The 23,240-nt window shown below is 38.2% G+C and overlaps 1 protein-coding gene across 2 annotated transcripts in view; it reads right to left on the bottom strand.

Moving 5' to 3' along the window:
- Positions 1-23,240, bottom strand: part of LOC121886706 (A disintegrin and metalloproteinase with thrombospondin motifs 14) — a 57,555-nt gene that overhangs the window by 11,122 nt on the left and 23,193 nt on the right. Inside the window, exons 5-11 of one of the 2 annotated variants that reach the window (XM_042396922.1) lie at positions 16,572-16,655; positions 13,615-13,771; positions 11,005-11,110; positions 2,751-2,894; positions 2,423-2,555; positions 1,811-1,924; positions 1,480-1,628 (exon numbers count right to left, since the gene is read on the bottom strand). In XM_042396922.1, coding sequence (XP_042252856.1) covers positions 1,480-1,628; positions 1,811-1,924; positions 2,423-2,555; positions 2,751-2,894; positions 11,005-11,110; positions 13,615-13,771; positions 16,572-16,655 — 887 coding nt within the window. The remainder of the gene's footprint in view (positions 1-1,479; positions 1,629-1,810; positions 1,925-2,422; positions 2,556-2,750; positions 2,895-11,004; positions 11,111-13,614; positions 13,772-16,571; positions 16,656-23,240) is intronic. The other variant, XM_042396923.1, reaches the window with a different exon arrangement.

The raw sequence follows: 23,240 nt of genomic DNA, 5'->3' as shown, positions 1-23,240 counted from the left end.
CTTCATTCCTTTTGAGTGTCCCAGTAAGCCAGCAGGCCCAGTACCAAAGATGTGTCCCAGTTCCAGACTACATACTAATTGTACATGGTATGAAAATATACTAATTGTCTAAAAAGTTGTTTTTTCAGTTTGTATACTGGAAATTAATGAACTTAACTGATTTGTGCAAATGGAAAATATAAAACATGTGGTGATAGATTTACTAAAATTTACTCAAGAGAAAACAAAATGTTTTTCAAAGACGGAACTGTCTCTCCACCATTCACAATGTGTTTTAATTTTTTGCAGCTGTGAGTGGTTCCTCCATTTCCCGGGTAATAATGTCCATCAACAGCACACTAAAAAATTAAGTTTTTGGTTTTCATACAAACTTTTTAATGCTTAATTTTGTGACTGTGTCAGTAACTGTGTCCCATTTCCCCCACACTATATACTGATCTTTACAGTATACTGTTTATTGTCTTCAACATGTTTACCCATTCTATACTACCAGGAAATGTTGAGATACATGTACCATCACATGTCAATCATAAAGCAACTTTAGAAAACCTGCCAGTTAAAACTTCACAAATATAAAGCAGAATGTTTTTCCAAAAATGTGATAGTTATTATTTGTTTCCTGAGCTGGTTGTGGGTTTTTAATTTTTTCCAGCTGTGAGCAGCTCCTCCATTTTATTCTGCATACTGACTACTTTCTATACTTTGAGTGTACTTCACTTTATCAGTGTGAAGACACCACATACACAAAACCTGTCTAGACATTTTATGTAATATACAGTCAAGTACACTGTAGCAGTACCTCTAACTGGATCACCTGAGTGAAATTCAGCCTTTGATGCTATTAAATACACCTGTTGTCCTCTTACTAAAGGTACAGTCACATTAGCCTTCTGCTCAACAAAACTGCCCCGCACTCAAGCCCAAAAACAGGATGTGATGTCACAACTCCAATATGGGCAAAAAATAAATATTAAACAGAGCGATCCTAAACTGAAAAGTCTGGTAGTGTAATGCTCATGATACAGCCCTATAATGATAATAATGTCTTCACCATTTCCAAACACGGTGCATCAGTGTTTCTATTCTCTATAACTGTGCACATCCAACTGGTTTAATGGTATAATTTTGTGCCTGCAGTACACCATAGATCATTAAATCCAGTAGAAGTCAACTAAATAACTAGAAAAAAATGCCAAATTAAGCAAACATAGAGACATACTGTACAGTAGCTCATACTGTTGAACTCTTTGAGGTCAAGTTTCTGCAAAGCCAGTGCTGGATCAAAAACCAGCCCTGCTAGCCAGCTTTGCATTCACACGTTTACAGTATGTCATCATCTGTTGGATGAACACACAGATCATATAAAATATTTGGCCACTGAACAAGTAGCTGCTTTTGTTTCCATGTGTTTTCTTTTTCACTTTTTTTTCCTTTTTTTTTGCCACTAAGAATCAGTTTCCTCGCTGCCACAGCACTCACGGTGGGTTGTTGCACTGTCTATTGCGGGAACGAATTCCACCTCCACACGTTCTGGAGCAAGAGCCAAACTTTGACCATGAGCCCCAACTCCCATCATGACCCTGAGGCTGCTGGCTGGATCTCCAGATGCAATGGCCCTTGAAGCACCACTAAAATATGACAAGGAATAAAAGACAGAAAAGAAGAAAAAAAGTAAAAAAAAAAAAAAAAGTTCAGACAAATGACAGTAAACTACTTTAAAACCATTTAATCTCTACTTTATCTTTTCTGAGAGCTCCATTTATTGCACAAAACTAATATAATTAAAAGTTGATTTGGATGCGTTTCCTACCTTTCCTGGTGCACACTCTGTTCCATCCACCGGAGGACCTTTTTTGGTCTTACAGAAGTACTGGTTGTCAGGGTGACTGCACCACAGTTGCTTGCAGGGGTCGTAGGTTCGAAACTAAATGAGGAACAACAAATTTAAGCTTCAGTTATTCTTTTGGAGATGTAGATGAGTATACAAACTAATCAATTCAGTTTTTTCATGCTGTAGGAAACCATACAGGGTGAAAATCCACCCTTGCTGCACATCACAGGTCCATTTCTCCCAGCTAACTTTAAGATGTTTTCATTTTTTAAGCTCCCATGGGAGCCAGAGTCTTTCTACAGGAGCATGTGCTTTAGTATCTCTCAAAAGAACCTTGATGCAGTATTTCCAAGGAATCTGATGTGTTGAGACCATAATTTTTAATGATTTGTCTTTAATGTGTTATTATATGTATCTACTGTATATCTATTATATTGTTATCCCTTGTAACTGGGAACATCGGGAGTTTCGTCAGTCATGTAATAAATATGTTTCTATGTAAAAGAACCTCAGGATTTCTGCTGACTCAAAGGGTATAAATAAATAACTCAAATCAATATTCTGGGAATTACACAGGTGTGAAGAACTTACAGCAGTGCACATTTTATAACCAACACCAAAATCAAAGCGGCACTGCTCGTCCATGGAATAATTTATTCCAGGTAGCTCGGGAAGTTTGGGCCACTTGTGTTCAAAGGGATCATCCAACAGGCAGTCATATGAGCTGAGAAGAGATGAGAATAAATAGAGTCATTAATGCGAAGATGAGATCTTTGGAAAACAGAAAAGGCCAGATAAGAGAAAGTTCTAAGAAAATCAATAGCATATTGAGTCGCTTCGCACATAAGCTGTGCAACAATGCACCCATATGGGGTGAAGAGAAAATGAGAAATAATGGAGTGAGAGACACTGAACGCACTGGATATATCGATTGAGCTCCTGCTTGCTGCAACGTGACCAGTGATAGCGATGGAAAGCTGCTTGGACAAGGGGTGCCATGATGCTGCCCATACTGGTCTCATCAGCGCAGCGATTCCCCTGGCCGTCATGCTCCATTCCTAACCTGATAGAAAACAACAAAACAGTTTATTGAGCAGCAGGTGCATGCTTTGATGATGACCAGCAAAGTCACAGGAAACAACAAATCTTACTTCTTCCATGTTGTTAAGTTAAAAAGTTTTATGCTGTAGGAGAAGGTGAGGCTTGATACAGACCAAAATGTGTCCATGCAATATACAATATATAACAAAACTGAGGGCACGCTTGTGCAATATCACTAAAATGTTAAATGATTCAAAATTGTATCATCTTACAATAATTGTAGTATTTTTAGGGTGAAGTGTAGGGTATTTGATTTTATTTATAATTAAAAACAAACAGTTTAGATAGACTATATTAAAAATACAGGCCTCAAAGTTCAACCTCAGTGCAACAAAAGTGATTACACCTGTGACTTCCAATTAAGACTAATTGCCTGAACAAGAAGCCAATTGTGAGACTTCATAAAGATGGGAGGGGGTACAAGATCATCAGTAGGCTACTGAACAGACACCAAAATACAGCTGCATCAATGGTTAGGGGGACCTATACTACCAATAACAGGAGGTGCAGTGGCCGTCCTTGAAAAATGATGACATGCACAATTCGCTATTTATGCAACCTTGCATTGAAAAATAGACAGGCAAGTGCTTCTGACTCGGCGCAAGGATTATCTGTAGAAATTGGTGTGTCAGTGACTGCTCAGACAGTATGAAGGACATTGTATGAAGTTAACCTCTATGAACGACATCAAAGAAGAAAACCATTGCTTACAAAATGGCAAAAAATGCGAGATTAATCCTTGCCAGAGACCATGAAAAGAAGCCTGAAGCCTGGTGGCACATTGTTTGAAACCAAAATAAATTTGTTTGGATCAGATGGGTCCAGCATGTTTGGCGTGGACCTGGCCAGGACTACCACAGTGACTGCATTGTGAAACATGGATGTAGGAGTGTGCTGATATGGGGCTGCATGAGTGCAAAAGGTATAGAGGAGATGACATTTAAAGATGGCACTAAGAATGTACGTTTGTATACCCAAATACTGAATGAAAAGATGACTCCCACTCTCAAGAAGGTTGGCAGGAGAGAGATTTTCAAACATTACAATGATCCCAAACACACTGGAAAAATCACATAAGAGTTTTTAAAGAAGAAAAAGGTTTTAGTGATGTTGAACAGTGGTGTACTCAGTTTTGTTATATACTGTATATAACAGAATCTAAAGTTGACATTGGTTGGTCAAATTCTTAACCTTGACTTATACTTTGATAAGATCTTTCCTCATCTAAATTCATAACTTTTATTTCTTTTTTTATTGGAAGCAGTAGCAAATATATGCATTAGCACACACCCAAATGAAATCAAAAGTAGTAGTACTTTTTACGTTTGGGTATCAAACCTCAATACATTAGAGTGTAGCAATGTGTAGCATTGATTATCCTAAAACTAAAACTGGCAAAAGTTGGTACTGGATGCTTGGTCATATTCTTAGTCTTGTTTACTCATTCATGGATCAAATATTTCTGATCTAAATCAGAACATTAGGACACTTAAGTTTAGACTATATTAGGTTAAGTTCTGGCACAGCTGCTTACGTTAAGACAATATTAAATACTGATGTAATGAGGCGTTGAAGAAAAAGCCCATGGTGAAACGTGGCCAAATATCTAATAGCTGAAAATTCCCCATCTCACTGTTAGATCACATTTTGGGCACACCAAAGCACTCTAAGTGCATGCACCCTTTGCTTCACTACTGTTGTATTGTGCGTGGGTGCAATGATCATCTTCTTGGTCCACAGAATTCACACAAGAAGCATTCATTTTTCAATTAAAATCTCACATGCAGGTGATTAATTAACAAAGATTAGAGAAAAACAAATGTATAATGTTGGGCCAAATCATTTTGGGATAACGAACATTGATTCAGGGATGACCTATTGATGACTCTCCCCAATATGATAGTGCATAAGTTGCTTTTAATAATAAAATGTATTGGTATTGGTCATTCTGGCCCTGAAATTACTTAGTATTGGATAAAAAGCCCAAACATTTGGTGGTATTGCCAACCTACAGTATGTTTCTCGATCCACCACGACCTGCAGTGGCTGCCAAGTTGTCACACAGAGCTATTAAGAGCAAAAAATCAGAGTTAACCTCTAAAGTGGCACTCAAGTTGATGGACATAATAAGCCACTCCTGCTCATACAGTGCAGAAGAAGGAAAACCTCATTCACATCACTAAAAATACAGCCCTAGAACTTAACCTTACTAAAGATTGTGTGTTTGTACACTAATCTTAAAACTGAACTGACTATACTGAATCGCCATTATAACTGACTAAGGGAGCTCCCCTCAGTGATGATTGAAAGCACCATTGTTAGCCCAGTTATGGCACAAAGTGCTGTAAATTACTTCCTGGTTAAAAGCTTATTCAAAGAAAAAGCCACAGAGCAACCATGATGTGATTACTCTGTTGCAGTTGGCTGCTGGGCTATGCACCTTATAAACAGTGCTTATATGAGCCTCGTTTTGTACTGAACTGAACATAAAAGAGTGAGTGCACTACTGAACTGAAGAAGCACTGAGCATTGCAACAGAATGAACGGTAATGCATTCACTTACTGCTGTACATACTGAAGTGAATATTGATGCGATTGCTTAGCATGGGAAAAAACAAACTACAAAGTCAGTGACAACAAATCTTTGAACTGAACTGCATGACATCATTTGTATGTCCTGTGGTTCACTGAATTTGTCTACAAAGGAAGGGCGAATTTTTTTTAAATGATGACAGCTCAAGGTTTAACAGTCAAAGAGCTGGAGAGATGACATTGGAAGAGTGGAGGTAAACATAATGAATAAAGGAGAGCCAATTATGAAGACTTACAACATCCACTCTGGCGTGCTGGGAGACTTTAATGAGATCATTGTTGTTTAACTGTTCAAAGGGTTCTAAGGCTTTTTCTTATTGGTAGTAAACCCCAGGAACACCTCTTCAGGAAGACAGACCCCCAATGAGACATTGCACTGAGTACAAAAGCCAGTGGAACATGGCAGGGGGTCCCATTTTGGCTCTGTATGGTGCTACTAGCATCTGTCATATCTTTGTACTGAATTAAAGTGAAATGTTTTCTTCAAAGGGTTAGGATATAATCTGAGCTCTCTGTTAACTATAAGGCTTCAACCACTAACAGCTCCATTGGCTAAAGCACCCTTAACATGATGAAATTTGCAATCAAACACACACATTGAGGTATAACAATATATCTCATTAGCCAATGGCTCATTTCTTTCTTTGTTGAAATGATGATGTGTTCAAATCTTACTAGCCTTTATACGTTACTCATGTATTTAACAATATACTCTATGGACAGAATACCCAAGGACCATGCTTCAGCTTTGCAGCAAGACTGATAAAAGAAATCCTCGATGAGAAACCCCACTGAAAAGCTAATGGAATTGGACAGGGGGCAGGAATCAGGCACTCTATGATGCAGATGCCATCTTTAATTTGTTTTTGAAAATGAACGGAAATGTTTTCTATAGGGGGTTCGGAAATAACATGTTCAGTAATCAGCCATGCCTTGTCCCAGTGGGATGTAGTAACAGTAAATGAGTTCAATGTAAAGAACAATTGAAGCCTGTTACACAGACATTTAGTGCTGGTTTATGAGGGTATTTTTTTACTTTTCTTGTTGGGGTTCTTTTACTTGTACTTGTCATATTCACTTCTGAGTGAATATGACTGAGTGAAAAAAAGTGAAAGTAAAAAAAAGTGTTAGCTGCTTTCTCTTCTGCAATTTCGGCTTAGCTTGAAGGGTCTTGAAGCAGGTTCTTACGTAAGATGAAGCATCTATCAGTACACATGGTGATATGTGAGAAAAGTTGGGTTCCTATGGAAGTCCAGTACTAATGTTAAATGGTGTTTTGACATTTAGTTAGGTACCTAACCCTGACCTAACATACCTTTAAACTGCCTTTGAATCCCACTCTTGCCCAAGCAAAGAGCAGATAGTGCTCAGATACTGTTTAGGCTAAAGATGTCATTAGCCTGTGCAACAATTGTGTATGTTTATTGGATGTAACATTGTTTGAGAAGCCTGCGATAAAATCTTGGTCGCAATCTGTGTCAGACTGTAGGATATGAATATGAGGCATGTCAGAGTGTGCTGAATGCATGGTGAATCTTAGTGCTACAATGTAAATAGAAAAATATATATGAAAGCAGAAGCATGTTGTCAGCTCACATCATCCATCTGCATCGCTCTGATGTTTTGAAAATGTAGCAAAGTCACACAAACTTCTTTTTCATTTCACCTGCATCGTTTGTTTTTTGTGTGCTATGGAGGTATTAAGGAGAACAAGTTTTTTTGTGTTTTCTCCCTAAACTTAATTCAAAAGACTGCACTTACGAAATGTCACGCCGGCCAGTGTATTCTATGTCATTTCATGTCTTATTCTCATTGGTTTGTTTGTAGACAGGTCATAGTAGCAGTCACATTGTGAAAATTTGTTCTTAAATTTCTGACACGGTCAGAATTTTGCCTGAAGCTGTCTCTGGTCGCAAAAGCTCTTAATCAGTCGTTGGTGCACGTGTCTCACAGTGCGATCTAGGACCACCGTTTTGGACTGAGGACCAAAGATTTTACTCACAATTGTCAACTTTTGCCTCAGACAGCCCAAAATCGCAGTGTAAAGGGGCCTTAAACTACAGTACCATTAGCTTGATAGACAATTTCATTGGCACAAATTAGCAACCCTCCAGTAACAGAAACGTTTTCATGCATGAACCACGTCCCTCAACCTGAGAAAAAAGAAAAAGAACAAAAAAAAAATGGTTTCAATTTGAAATTGTGTGTCAGTGTAAGAGTGTAGGCAAGTCTACAGGGTCATCAGGTGGGCATGTCTCACTAACTGATGTTTTGCTAATGTTTCGTGACCCAGAACCACCTCCCTCCTTACCTGCACACTCACACTCAACATTTTCTATTACATGTTCATTCAGTGCATGATTACAGATGTAATGCGGTGATATAAATTCTCATATGTGTGATTGAAGCACTTCTTGGTTCTCTTATTTTGTAATTATGTAGCCATAATAATAAAGTCTTTTTCAGAATTTGTCCTTTAGAGATCCAGCCTTTGAGGAACAATCCCTTCCCTTTCTTGTGGACAACATAATTACTATAATATATCCATCCATCAAACTTCTATACTCCCTTACCCTGCTCAGGGTCATGACAGGCTGAAGCTTATCCCAGCATGCAGCGGGCAAGAGGCAGAGAATACCGTGAAGAAGTTACCAAGTCAAGTCAAGTCAAGTCAGTTTTATTTATATAGCGCCAAATCACAACAGAAGTTATCTCAGGGCACTTTTCACATAGAGCAGGTCTAAACCGTACTCTTTAATTTACAGAGACCCAACATTCCCCCATGAGCAAACACTTGGCGACAGCAGCAAGGAAAAACTCCCCTTTAACAGGAAGAAACCTCAAGCAGAACCGGTCTCTAGGTGGGCGGCCATGTGCCTCGATCGGTTGGGTTTAGAGAGAAAGAGAGAGGGGGAGAGAGGAGTCTATCACAGAGCAAAAACATGTGGAAGAACATATTCAGACCTATTGGGAATTTATGGCAGTTTTCCTTTCATTTATCTTGCATGTGTTTTGGCTGAGAAACCCAGAGGACTCAGAGGAAACTCACACAGACACAAGGAGACACATAGGACACAGCTGGTCAGGTCTGCAGGACAGCTGCTGCGAAGGGACAGCTGTTCAAATTACTGCTCTCATAAGTAATGAAACTTATATTATGATTTAAAAAATTGAATAAGGTACAATTTAACAAGTTAACAAGGCAAATTCTGACTCTGCAGTTTCCAACCAGCCACAATTGTAAGCAAGAATAGAATTTTTCATATACATAATATAGGAAAGGCTTAGGGTTTGTGTGATTTATTGACTCGTGGAGTAAAATTCACACCTCATATGGCTGGGGGATTTTTGAAATTGAATTTCAGATGAACAGCTGCTCAGATCTTGAGGCAATCAAAAATGTCTAATGATTTTCAGATTCCATAGGTGTTTTCTCCTTCTTTTCTTTTCTCAAGTTAAAAAAGTGCTTTACTTGCACTATATTTCACATACTGGAGAATAAGGCTTTATTCTGCTATTTATATAAATCTCCTGTCTGGTGTGTTCAACAAAGGATTCTCTTGATTTTAGCAATACCCTTAATTCAAAAGACCAAATTGATGATGGTGTGCTGGGTAAAATATAATACGTTTTTTCTGCACATTATAAAATATCTGTCAATTCTTTTTTCAAATTCAAAGTCATTTTTTCTACTTTGATTGAGGCAGGTTACATTGTGATCACATGAAAAGAGTGTTGGAGGATCATAGATAGATAGATAGACAGTAAGTTTCCACTGCACTACACTCTACTTCACTCCTTTCAAATCCAAATTTAATGATTACAGAAGAAAAATAATTCCGTTCATCATTGATTTCAGTTTTTACCAATATATAAAGGAAAACATCCAGGTTTTTTAAAAGAGTGGATCACTTCAAACTGATTTTCACCCTGTTTTTTGTTCACATACTGTACATCATAAAGTCCTGTTTCTTACTGCAAGAGGACACTTTGCTGCAAGGAGAGTTTATCATATCAAAAGTGAAGAAAAAAATGGGATGAAGACACAAAAGATGGTTAAGCTGCTGATTGTATTTTGATCTGATCTGATTTTTTTAATATTCAAAAAAAAAGTCTAAAACCAGATAAAATTCTTGGATTCCTGGATTTTATCAGGTGGTACTAACCCAAGTTTTGGGCATTTTCAAGGTGGCCTTGGCAGTGATGCATATGTACATTTCAACAGCAAGTCCCTGTCAATCCCTCAGTCTGTGGGAAATATTCAGTGTGTTACAGGCTGCATCACCTGTGCAGACACTGACAATTCACTCACCCTAGAAAACAATTTAAAAAGCACTCACTTAGTCATGCTTTTTGACCAGGGCGCTAAGCACTGACAGGCATAGCACAGAGTCTGCCGTCTTTCCACTGTTAGTAGATGAAGAGGTTAGTGACCTGTTCTTCTGTTCTTTTGTGTGATGGGAGAGTCAATCAGGTCTGTCTGGCCAGTTTGCGATGTTTGTGCTGCAGAAGGGGGCGGAGTTCACAGAGGCTACCTCCAAAGCCTTCAGATCCCCATTAGAGGAGAAGAAGTGTGTGTGAAATGGAGCAGTAGTTATATATGATAACGCTGGTTTATGACCATGGGCAAAAGGTGCTAATGAGTCATACAGCAGCTCCACAAGCTGATATACCGAAGGGATGCAGCCTGTTGCTACACTAGCCTTCAATAATGATTAAACAAGCCTTATTTCTCAATACGTCAGTGTTTACCGTACAAGAAATAAATGTCTAAATGAAATAGCATTGAAAATTAGCAAAGTTTACTGATCTAAATCAGGAAACATCTGTTGTAGGAACAAGTAGACAAGACTAAGACTATGACCATGCATTGGATGCCAATTTCAGTTCAGACAATACTCATAATGTATAGACATTTGATACCCATCCCCAATTAGTACTTCTACTTTTTATTTGGGTATTTGGCTACATGTTACTGCTAATACTTATCTACTTACTTAAGTGTAATTGCAGGACTTTTTAAGGAGTATTTTCACATTGTGGTATCTTTTTATGAATCAATATTTGTGATTTCTGTTCATTTTCAATAATCCACAAAAATAACATAATGTAAAATTGTGACACCCTGTTATAAGTAGTAATATTGTCCTAGTAATATTCTGCAAGTAATGAATGTATCGAATATATGCATATACAATACATATATATTCTAATGCATGTGGTTTGTATTGATACATTTACTTGCTTGCAGGAGTTGTTTTTCAACAATACAGCTGAATAAGCTCATCTTGCCTGGCTGAGTACCTGCATGCACATGCTGAAGCAACTAGATGCTTTATTTGTTAAGACAACAGAGCCCCGTTAAAGGGCTCTGCCTTTGATTACAGACTACAGTTACCATGCAAGACTATCGGCTTAATTGGATGCAGCACAATCCTATGAGACTCTGCTGGTCCTTTCATCATCATGCCATTACTCACACATGGCCGGTTTCATGAGCAACCACAAAGGCGGAGGAGAAGCCGTCCTCATGGTTCAGAGTGCAGCTTCTCAGTGGGTGGCACATCCCAGTCACTGGAGCGTAACCTGGGCAACAGAAAAGACCACACAGCCCTAATAATCAAGTACCAAGATGAAAGTCGTGACATTCTCATGCAGTGCTGATGATCAGGGTGGAAAATTATCTCTTGATGTGACATTATTGAACTTAGCTATATATGATGTAATTGCAGTCATTGTGAAGGTCTCAATCTTTTCTTGGTGTGCAGCTGGTTGTCAGACTCTGGAGTTAAGATTAGAGCATTTGAAAAATAACATTTTAAATTGATTTGAAGAGTGCTTGTCACTCTCTTTCAGTGAACTCACATATTGTATCTTTATGTATGTATTGTTTTCACAACTAAACCAAACCTCTCAAGGTGAACAAAAGGGAAGGGAAATGTTTCTAATGAATCACTATATGAAAGTACATAATATACCACTTAAACATATTGAATTAGTGTACTGTAGTGTTGGTGATGTCTGCATTCAGAGCGAGATGGCATTCACTGATTACAAAGTACATCTATGGTTTTGCCTAACCAAGGACATGCCGAATTCAAATACTGAAGCCTTTACGTCTACAACAAAACATCTTGAAAACCGGAAATGCTTAACACTAATAAACGGCAGACACTATAGAGACTTTTATCAAGTGGAGGGGGAGTGACGGAGATCCTATGTGATAGAAGATGTACCGAATATCTCCTCTCTAAAGAAAGTCCTGAAGTAAACAGCAAGCTTGGAAGTCTGTCATAATTTCCCCAGCAGACACCCGCCCGGCAAAACAACATTTCACACAGTTCACCAGGACAACAAACTTTTAAGCAAAGCACGAACATTAAACATAACTCGATCAAGAGGTGTGCAGCGATTCAGCTTAGCGCGTTTGGTTGGGTTCAGAAGCACGCTCTTCTGGCCTTCTTTTGGTGGCTTTCAGATAACTTTCATGCTTTCTGACCTTCAGAAGACCTTTTTGGCATGCAGGTAAAAAAGCAGAAAATGCAGCAGGCAGACAGCCGATGATAAAGACTCTTGAAAAGCATGTATATCAGGTTATTTTAGAGGTGTTGAAAAAGAGAAACATCTGCAGCAGTTATGTCATAGCAGAGTGTTTTTTTTTTTGTTGTTGTTGTTGCTACAGTGTGATCATGACTGTGCTTTAACAAGGCCAGTTTTTGATCCAGATGGTTGATGGTTTTTTTCATAAATGACAACAAATTAAATGGATTTAGTGTTGCGAGTGAAATAGTAAGACATGAAAGAAGTTGTGGAGCATGACCCTTTATCTGAAAGGCAGATAAAAGGGATTCAGGAGAATGCAGATTACATTCCCATGAAGAGACAACTGGAAACTTTGCACATTGAAGCAAAATGGTGCAGCAGCAGCAGCTGGGGTCAAAATTTTGGCTCTGTACTGCTGATGTCATGAGCGAGGAGATAAGTGGACTCTATCATCTGGTTGATAAACTCAAACAGTGAACAAAGTGCACGGGAAACAAGCCAGTAAACATGGAGAGCAAATCAAAAACACTTGAAATCATTCACAGGATTTGCTTTTGCAAATGTGACGAACTCACTATCAGTTAACAACATCATGTGAGATTCATACAGTTGTTTCATCTCCATTTGCTTCTCACCATAAACTGAATGGATTTTCCTCTATTTACCCCACAACCCAATATCTATATTTGGATATAGAATCTACCATCTCACAGCTAAACTTTGACAAGAGAGTGCGATGCCTGCTCGTGACCCCGAGACTCAGCACCAGGTCCAGCCCAACACAGTGCAGGACGCCATAGAAACTGGGCTTGTTATGAACACAACACAACCGCAGCTATGGCAACATCCGGAGGTGTGACAAGCAAACCAGGTAGCCTCAGGTCGTCCTCTAAACATGACACGTGCGCTTTAAAGGTAAAAATATACACAGGTCAATGCAAGATATTGAACTTGAGCAAAGAGAATTTTTGTTCATTCTGGACCCGGTTTCTCTGGCGCCTAGGTTGCTCACTTCAATTTTGTGAAAGATCATCTCACTGTTGAAGTGCTGAAAAGAAGAAGTACAGCATGAGACAAATGCTAAACTGACAGAACATGTATGCTATGAAACTCCTAATCATTACATACATGTATTATTAGGACTGAGAACCATCTACTGATTATTTATGAGTGAGATTCAAGTTAAGTTCTGTTAAAAAAACAGACTTAATGAAGAATTTATAAAACTACAGTTCGTTTACATAATTGACAAACTAACAAACATTTCCGTTTTTTCTCTACATGCCAAAAACTTTCTTCAACAATCAATCTCAATTTTTCATATCCAGGGTGGCATCAATGTCAAGTCAGCAAGGTTTTGGAAAGCTATTCAGTAATTTTCCTGTGAGGTCGCTGTTGGCAGAATTGGATTCGTGACCTCAGCTGTGGCCTCCACTTTTAAGTTTCCATCGACCTTACCTGGGCAAGACTTGAAGCCAACCCCTTGTGAATGGAAGCAGATATCAGCACTCAGTCTGCACAGGCCTCGATCGAGAAAAATACAGTACCTTGCATACCTGCGGGACCAAAATCTTGCCTTGTGAGGAAGATGGCGTGGTCGTGGTATTCGGCGTGGTCGGGGTCACGACGCTGCTGCGTGTTGGCCCACCGACACACCTGCTCCAGGCTGCGGGATGGGTTGCCACGCTCGATCAGGCTTATAGACTGCAGAGACGCAAGGACCAGGAGAATGTTTTTACCACTCAAACTGTGAACAGAAAAGTAATTGCTCACCTTATCAATTCCCTCTAAAGGGAACTGCTCTGGAAAGAAAAATACTTCTCACTATAACACCTTCACTTCAGGTGTGCATGTATTTTCACATTCAAAATCCTGAAAGGAGATAACGCTTAGATTAATTTCCCTCGAAAAGTCACAGAGTGGGAACATCTGCGCAGCCAAAAATAGAGATTACATTTATTACATTGTATTATGTTATACAAACTGTCTAACACATATGAGCGGTGAATCCATATGCGAAACTTAATTTATAAGTTCACCTGCGCCTCTATACCTCCTGTACAGATGTAAAAGTATTCAAAAGTTAAAGCAGACATAGTCAAATAAAGTGGATACCTTCCACAGTTGCAATCTTTTTAGTCCCTTCCTTTCCCTCTTTGTGTCTAGTGTTTTCCTGTTGAGCTACAGTGGAAGGATTGTAACAAAAATAGGGAATTTGGCACTAAAAAGACTGTAACTTTGAAAGATATTGACTTTATTTGACAAATTTGGATGGCTGAAGTTTTGTATTAGCTTCAAATAAATGTTTAAATACATTTTTGCACAGAAGGAAGACTGTGGCTTTTGTCCCCCATCACTTACACTGAAAGTACATTATGAAGGGATCTTCTGATGGCCAGTATGAACAGGAGGGATGATTACAGCAAGAAAAACGTGTCAATGTCCATTTGGGCACCTGACTGTTGTTTTATGACAGACTTGAAAAATTGTGAACCTGCCTTTTAAACTCCTCTTTAAAGGCTCAGGTGCCTGACAGATGTCATGATGCTGCTATTATGCAGCACCATAAGAAGTTAAATAAAGTTCAAATTTCAGTTTGAATGGCGCCTTATGCAGATATGTGTGTAAATAAATTAGATTCCTAAAGGACATAGAGGACAGATCTTGTTTCCACTTAGTTCATTGTGTCTCCAGAAGGGCTAGATTTAATTGGTGAACACAAAAACCGGTCATGTGTTTTTTCTCAAACTGGCAATGAGTGTCAAAATTGATTAACAACTGCAGAGACAGTTTCCAAGTGGGAGCAAACATTAAGTGGAAACAGTAATGTATTCTTTTGTTTTGTCTGTCATATCTCAAAAATCCATCTAAATCAACAACAAAGTTCTGTCGAGGATGAAACTGGTAATTGACAACAACACTGTTTATGCACAGTATGTGGGGGCCAGGAAAAATGAAAGTGTCCAGAGGAGCTGGTAAACATTTTATAAGTTCTTATGTAATATGGGTTATTTCAAGTAGCATCTATTTTTGAATATTTCAACCATAATAAAAGCCAGATGGGAGTATTTTAGTATGTTTGTGCTCTGCCTTGTATACGTATAATTTATCTGTTACATAAACAAAATATGATAATGACTGATAATTAATACACAGTGTGCAATGCTGAGCAGTGTTATCATTAATCACTGAAATCATGTATTCTGCACTTCTCAACTCAAGATAATTTAACAGCTCATTTGGTTTAAATATGTTTAAATTTTTACACACAATCTTTAGTGCTAAGTATTATTGCTGCAGTGATTTAACAGTGGTCACAAAGGAGCACCTGTCAATCAAACAGTGAGTGTAGCACAGAGTCTGCCTGAGGCGTAATCAAATCACACACTGCTAAGGGCCCCTAACCAGCCAGGGGCCCCCAAAAACATTGAAAATGATTAATTTGCAGGCACTACACTTAAATCAATTAGTACGCAGGAAATCAGAGCAGCAGATTTCACAATGTGTCTGAATTTTACAAACAAAACAAACAGTTTTAGTCATGACTTTGAAATAAATTATTGTGAATACAAGGAGAGGATGTTATAATCTCTTCTTTTCACCCTGCCGTTCTACTGCCAAAGTGATACCACTCTCATATCCGTACGGTAGCTGGAGCCGGTTAGCTCATGGTTCTCATGTTCAGAAAATAAATTTAAACGTTAGCACTGAAATAAAGTTGTTTCTGTGATATGCACTAGGCTTTTTATTGAAGTAAGTGATTACATATGACTCTTCATCGGTAGGAGTTTTTTTTTAAAAATCACATTATTTTCCTTTGCTTATAGGTTTTCCCAATTCCCGCAATTTTACCACAATAAGAGCACATAAATCATCACACATTGTGTGATCAAGCAAGCATCAAGCATTTTTGGCCACGATAATAACAAAACTCCGTGAAATCCTGGAGGGACTGGTTTATATGAATTACAATACACTGTACAAAACAAATATTGTTTATTTCAGTATTGTATAGTTTAGTGTATTATTCTTTTTCTTTGAGTGATTTTAATCGTCAGAAATTGTAGTTAGTGCTGTCAACATTTGAATCTTTTATTTTGGGCGGATGGAGTATTACCAAATCTTGCTTTGTGCCACAAAAATACCTGGGCCTGGGTTCATTGTAATGACGTCTTTTTCATTGGATGTTGATGTATTGTCTGGAAAAAATGTAGCTGCCATTCTATTGTTTTGACTATTGAGTCATGGTGGTGTGCACAGTCCCTCTTGTTTTCATTCCACACTAAATGTTAAATATACTGTATCATTTCCTGTAGGCTATAACAGCAATATGATACTAGGTTTAAATTACTGTTGTGTTATCATTCAGCAGGACCGCCAACAGAGATTCATTTATATGAAAATTTGTCAGGTTTCAAACCCAGTCCTGCACCAAATGTCTTCGCCTTGAAAGCTGTGTGAAATGTGCATATATCAAATAGCAACAATGTATGACATAGCTTACCTGTCGATACCCGACCATTATCATGCGGACAAGGACAATGTTGATGTTGGTTCCCAAAGATTCATCATGGTAGATTTCATCAACCTGAAAGCAACAAAGAAATCAGTCACTGCTCTGAAGGATGAAAAGAACACAGTGTTTTTGATGAAGGTGATTGAGAGCGTCTTACGATACTGAGCCTGCAGAACACATACAATATAAGAGTACGTTACATCCAATAATACATCAGCATATATTGTCAGATATCAGTCTGTGGGAAGGAAAATAAAGTGATTCAGCTCAGGTCAAAAACCTAAACCCAGTGTGTGCAAGATTTTCAACTCACAATTGCAAAACCACAGTATGGGTCCATGGGTTTATCTCCAATCGATAGAATATGGCCAATAAAACTGAGGGTGTTAATTAGTAAGTAGGTACTGAGAAAGGACCTGGTATGTTAATTACAGCACTCTAACTAGGCACCTCGGAGGCTTCAACTGGCACCAAAACGTTTGAAAAAGTGAAGCTTGGCTGTCAGAAATCCTGTTGAGTGGCACTGTGGAGCTGCACAAAGTAAGTTTGGATAGTGTGTGTGATCAAAGGCAGAGAGAAGAAGAAGAGGAAGAAGAAGAAGAAGAACAGTAAGAGCATGCATGCATCTAGGAAAGAGTATTTTTTACTTGTTTGCAGCTTTGAAATAACATGAATGTTTGAAGTCATTTGTACTCCTGGGAGTTTTTATCAGTAACACAGAATCAAGTCAATTAATTCACCTCTCTCTTGAAATCAATTTGCTTCATCTAAAATCAGTTGAAGCAAGTAAACATTTATTTGAAACTGCGCTGATTGTGAGTGCAACAACACTTGATCATGTTTGTACAGTATGTTGCTGCCTCCACAGATTTTTATTTCTGAGGTCCCAGCAGTCTGACCATGGGGGAGTTGTTGTTTTTTCATCTCTTACAACAACCTTGGAATTGTAATGAAATATTGTGTTAATACACTGGCAATCATCCAATAAAACCAGTGTTGTTATGCAATGGGAAAGAAGCCTGACCCAGAAATGTGTCAACTGCTGTTTGGCTTTATAATAATGCTGTGGTATGTAGATGCTTAACCAAGGGCCAAGCTAGGATCCCATTCAAATCCCATTGAAATTTCCACTTGAGCGTGTTTTATTTTCATCAAAATGGTCACTGTATAAATGTCAGCACTCCTCTGGGACCCTATAAAGCCAACGAACTGCCTCGCTTTGTGGTTGATAACTAAAAGTTCAGAGGAAAATAAGGGGTGGATATTTCTTTTTCCATAAATCAGTAAGTAATTTAGTTGGGGCATGTTGGTTATGGATTGTAATTAACAACAAGCCAAACAAACTGGCAACTCTCAACTGGTAAACATGGAGTAATTTAGCCTCACAAAGCACCCTCACATTTCTCCGTGTGACTTCTGAACTTGTTTCTGAGAGGAAACATATGTTTTACAGCTGGCATTTTAAGGCACGTGGGTTCACACTGCATGTGGCAGAGTCATATATTTAAACTGATATATTATGTTCCAAGTTTAGAAAATAATTTATGCAACATCTGTGCATAATTTATCATCATCATCATTATCTGAAGATGAAAGCAATATTTTATTTCCTTCCCATCAGTTTTTATTGAGAATGGTCACACTTATCAAATCAGCTTAGCTACTCCTGCAACTTCCTACCAAGTTAAAACTATTATTAAAGCATCAGTTAACTAAATTCACAAAAAAGTATAAAGTACATAATTTCTGAATTGTGAAGTGGGGCTATTTGGGCCCCCTGATTCTGAAAATAAACACCCCATTCAGTTTCCCAATGTTACATGGCTCACAGCTGAAACATCTCCAAGGCTGGGATGGATATGAAACTCTACAGGGAGAATCATCAGTACAAAAGGTAAACAACTGCGTAAGAACATATTTTCTGTGATGAAAAGTTGCAGATACAACCAAATTCCTTAAAGAGGTCCCTTCTACCCTGGGCCCTTGACCTACTCTCCATTATTAATCTCTCCTTCACCTCTGGCTGTGTTCCTGATTATTTTAAGATGGCAAGCATCCAGAATATTTTAAAAAACCTGCCCTTGATCCAACCCAACAAAATAACTACAGACCTATTTCGAAATGACCATTAATCTTCAAAATTCTTGAAAAAATCATTTCATAGCAGCTTCTTGAGGTCATTGAAGGACACGATATTTTCAATAAATTCCAATCTGGCTTTCATCACCAACGTAGTACAGAAACAGCCCTACTAAGAGTGACAAACGACATCCTCATGCAGGCTGACGATGGCAAACATTCAATCCTGGTCCTGCTTGACTTAACTGCTGCTTTTGATACTATTGATCACTCCATCTTGGTTGACTGTTTAAATAAGTGGGTAGGTATCTCAGGCTCTGCTCTCAATTGGCTCTTGTCCTGTCTCTCAAACAGGAAGTTTCAGGTTGACAACTTTGTGTCTTCAACTGCTCCTATAGTCTGTAGAGTTCTGCAGGGTTCAATCCTTGGTTCCTTTTCTCACTTTATATGTTACCTTTAGGCAACGTGGTTAGCCAGTTCAATTGCATCTCTAACCACTGCTATGCTGATGACCTGCTGCTGTATTTTTCAGGTAAGCCAAACGGTACAGGTAATATTGGTGCCCTCCATGACTGCCTTGCTGCTATTAAGTATGGATGTCACTCAATTTCTTTCAGCTAAATTGAGACAAAATTGAGGTTCTCCTCATTGGTCCTAATAAGTTTGTCTCTGAAGTGAAACCCCGTTATCAGCCCTCTGGCCTCAAGTGTTAAGCCCTTCTCTAGAAACCTGGGTGTAATCTTTGACCAAAATCTGAACTTTGACCCACGCTTCAACAAGCCTGCACAAACCTGCTTTTTCCAACTCTGGATCATCACAAAAATGAAATCAATGCTATTAACCAGAGACCTAGAATTACTCCATTATTCCATACCCTAATTTTTTCACACCTTGACTACTGCAATGCTTTTTTCCTGTCTCAGCAAACGGCTTTAAAAACTCCTCAAAACCCATCTCTACCGACTTGCCTTCTCTGTAAAGGGGTTGTAATTTATTTAATTTAATTTTTTGTATATAACTGTAGATGTATGTTGTTTATTTTTCTGTATCTATATCGTGTGCAGCACTTTGTAACTTTGTTTTAAAAAGATGTCTCCTCCTTCTGGCAGTGAGAGTAATTACAAAAACACTGTGCTTACATAGGCTCCCTCATAGCCTACTCCGTCGCTACTGTTGCAGCTGTGAAACAGTGGATAAATTGTTTTGAGCATCACACAACCCCCATGAAAGGACTCACTAACAGAATTTGATCCATTTGCTTCGATAACATTTGGAAAGTCTAGAAGAGCTCCACGATTAAATTATTTTATTCCCATTCAAGTTAGCAGAGGGCTAACCAGAAGTATGCCAGCTAGGCCCGCAGAAATCTGCAGTCATGCATTCATCCAGCCAGGGCGAGAATGTCAAACCTGACACCAAATTAAAAACTCCAGTATACTGCAAAATACAGAGAGATTTACCTTGCGGTGATAGGCTTAATCAGCAGTGTATGAACTCGTTTGGGAAAGGCTTGAATGTAATGGAAGCTCATTTATATGTAAAACTCCTGCACTTTAGCTTTATATATTTAAGTAAATTATTGCAAAAAAGCATAATATTGGATTTTTTAGCACTAGAACCGCCAGGGGTCGCTAATACTAAAATATGTACTCTGTCATTGCATTAAGGAATTGTCTTCACAAAGGAATGTCTAATGTCATGAAATGAGTTTGTTTAATCATCACCTGTGTTTAGGTAACTATTAAAGCTTTTTTTAATTTATAACATCATAATGCAAATATATATTTACCTTGATTATGAAGTTTCCACAGACAGCTTTCCTGCACTTCAGGCACTTAGCAAAGGTTTTATTGCAGGTTACTCTCCTCTGCTCTTTTTATAATTTAACTGTGACTTTGTTGTCGGATCACACACTCCAACTAATACCGTCGCCTAGCAACTTAGACTGTTTAAACATGAACTGCCTGGAAATAAATACATTCATATACGGGTGGTGGTTATAGCTATAAATATAAATGTATTTAATCTGGATTCATCTTCACTATTTAAAAAATAGGCGTTGCTACACAATATTGTTTTCGGAAAAGTCAAAGACCAGGGGACATGAATATTTTATTAAAACATAGTAACGTTCAATTACCCGTGGCGGTTCTGGAGTTAATACTTTCAACAAACTAGTTAATCATTCCCCTCTGCAGCTTGGGACTCTCAGCCATCTGTCTCCCTCTAATCTCAACTCTCTACCATCCAAATTCTTTAAAGAGTTTTTAGCCCATGAGCTTCCTGTCAGTGTTAATGAGTCTCTCTTGGTTTGGCCTGTGATAGGCATGTATCTACTTAAGAAACCAACACTTTGCCTTGACTCTCACCCTATCTCCAAATAGCAAATAGCTTCAAAAAAAGGCAGTTGCCAAGCAACTGTTAGAAACAGTTGAAGGGAACAATATCTTTGACAAATTTCCATTTCACATCCACTGCAAGTCACAAATGATATCTTATGAGTGCAGACTGTTTGTCACACCATTATAAGTGCAGCCTTTGATACCCCTGATGATGCCATTTTTCTGGAGAGATTCAGGCTTTGGGTGGGCGTACAGTAAGTAGAACTACTCTAAATTGTTTTTCTTCCTTTTTATTCAACAAGGCGTTTAAAGTGGTTACTGGCAATTCTGTCTATTCCTTTGCTCATTTTGTGTGGGGTCCCACAAGGCTCAATACTTGATGCTATTCTATTCCGTATATGCTCCCCTCGGTCACTACCATTATGCTGATGACACTTGAGGTCTTTACAATATATCTGCTGTGTCACTATCAATGAGTAGATGGCTTCTAACTTAAAAAAAATACTGACAAACGCTCTGGTAAAAGGTCTTGTAGTATCTCTTGGGCAACAAGCTGTTTTTAATCCATGTGCCTAAACTTCAATCACCACATCAAAGGACTAGTTTGACTTTTTGCAAAATACACTTATTCACTTTCTTGACTAATTTGGGTTGAGAAGATTGATACCCTTCTCTGTGCTCTAATTATGAGGCTGGTACCAGGAGATGGTTAGCCTAGCTTAGCATAGACTGGAACAACCAGCACCTTTAAAGATCATTAATTAACACGTCATATATTGTTTGTTTGTTTGGGTACAACAAACTAGATGTAAAGATGATTTCTTGGAGCCAGGTTAGCTGTTTCCTTGTTAAACTATTCTTTTGTCAGTCTTGTCTCAAATATAGTTTCTACAGATAAGAAATGTTGTCAAAATCAGATAACTGAAGCTAAGAACCATAGTTGAGCAAATCATCTATACCTTTGTCTCCACTTAAACAAAAACAACTCTTTATTTACCTTGTTCAGCAACTGCATGTCTGCAACTGAGGCAAAATGCAGCCACAAGTGTTCTGACTACCACTTAGAACAGAAAGCATCTCTCTCTCGCTCTACAGTTCTGTCTCTCAGTTAGTTTTAGAATTCAGTTTAAGGCGCTTTAAATTACTTACAAAACTTTGTATGATTTGTCTCCATCATCTATTATATTTAACCACAAATTCTATTCAGCTCTGATGAGCAAAACCTTCAAAATGTATTTGCTACAGGCTCAATGCTTTTATTGAAGTAGCTACAACACTATGAGCAGCCTCCCCCTCAGTGTAATATCAGCAGAGTCAATGCCACAATTTTAGAATACCTTTTATACTCTGATATTTATACAATGTAGATCTCCAAATGTGTTATGTTGACTTTATATTCATTTTTTTATGTGTATTCATGTAGCACTTTGTAAGCACTGTTCTGGAAGGTACTGTGGAAATAAAGGTAATCTATTTAGTCATATTACAAGTTTTTTTGTTGCAAAAAGATACAAAAAAGAACGGGGAAGCCTTACATTGCTTTTGAAAAGTTCATGAACTGCTTTTAGTAGTTGTCTGTTGATCAACTCTCAGCCTGTCAATAACATGCAACACTGATCTGACGAAGGTCATCGATCAATTAGTGACATTGCACTCGCTGTGAAATCCACAAGAGCCCTGAGGTAAAGTCCAATGTTTTCATTAATTCTACAGCAGAGGCGCCAAACATCAGTGATGTTATTTCTGTCCATAAACTTTAATCTCCTGTTATTGATGATGAAAGCATATGCAAAGAAATCCTTTAGGTTTTGCTGTGCTTCATGAAAATTACAAGACAGAGTATAAATATCCACACAATTACATGGCAAAACTGATATATAAACAAACAAATAACTAGAAAGAACTCAGAGGAGGCAGACTTCCACCAAGGTTGTTTTCATTGCCAAAGAAGCAGCTCGGGTTTCTTTTTCTTTTTTTATTGAAGTTTCATATCATGAAATCTCTGGTTTTTGTTTTCTTGATTTAAGTAGAGGTGTTACAGCTAAAGATCCAGCATCTAAATCCAGTTTTAGTGTTGTTTTTTTTTCATTAATGTGCACAGTGATGTTGTCCAATCTCAAAACCAAGATGCATCTTGTGTCCTCTTCCAGGCTTTGTCAGTAATCTATCCTCGTGCAGGCTCATAAAGACAGAAATGTCTAGGGATTCAGATATGCCAAACAGAATAACAGAGCGC

Source organism: Thunnus maccoyii, chromosome 20 (assembly GCF_910596095.1).
Source record: "Thunnus maccoyii chromosome 20, fThuMac1.1, whole genome shotgun sequence".
NCBI classification, from domain to species: domain Eukaryota; kingdom Metazoa; phylum Chordata; class Actinopteri; order Scombriformes; family Scombridae; genus Thunnus; species Thunnus maccoyii.
The sequence above is the reverse complement of the archived record's forward strand: the minus strand, read 5'-3'. Positions and strand labels throughout refer to the sequence as shown.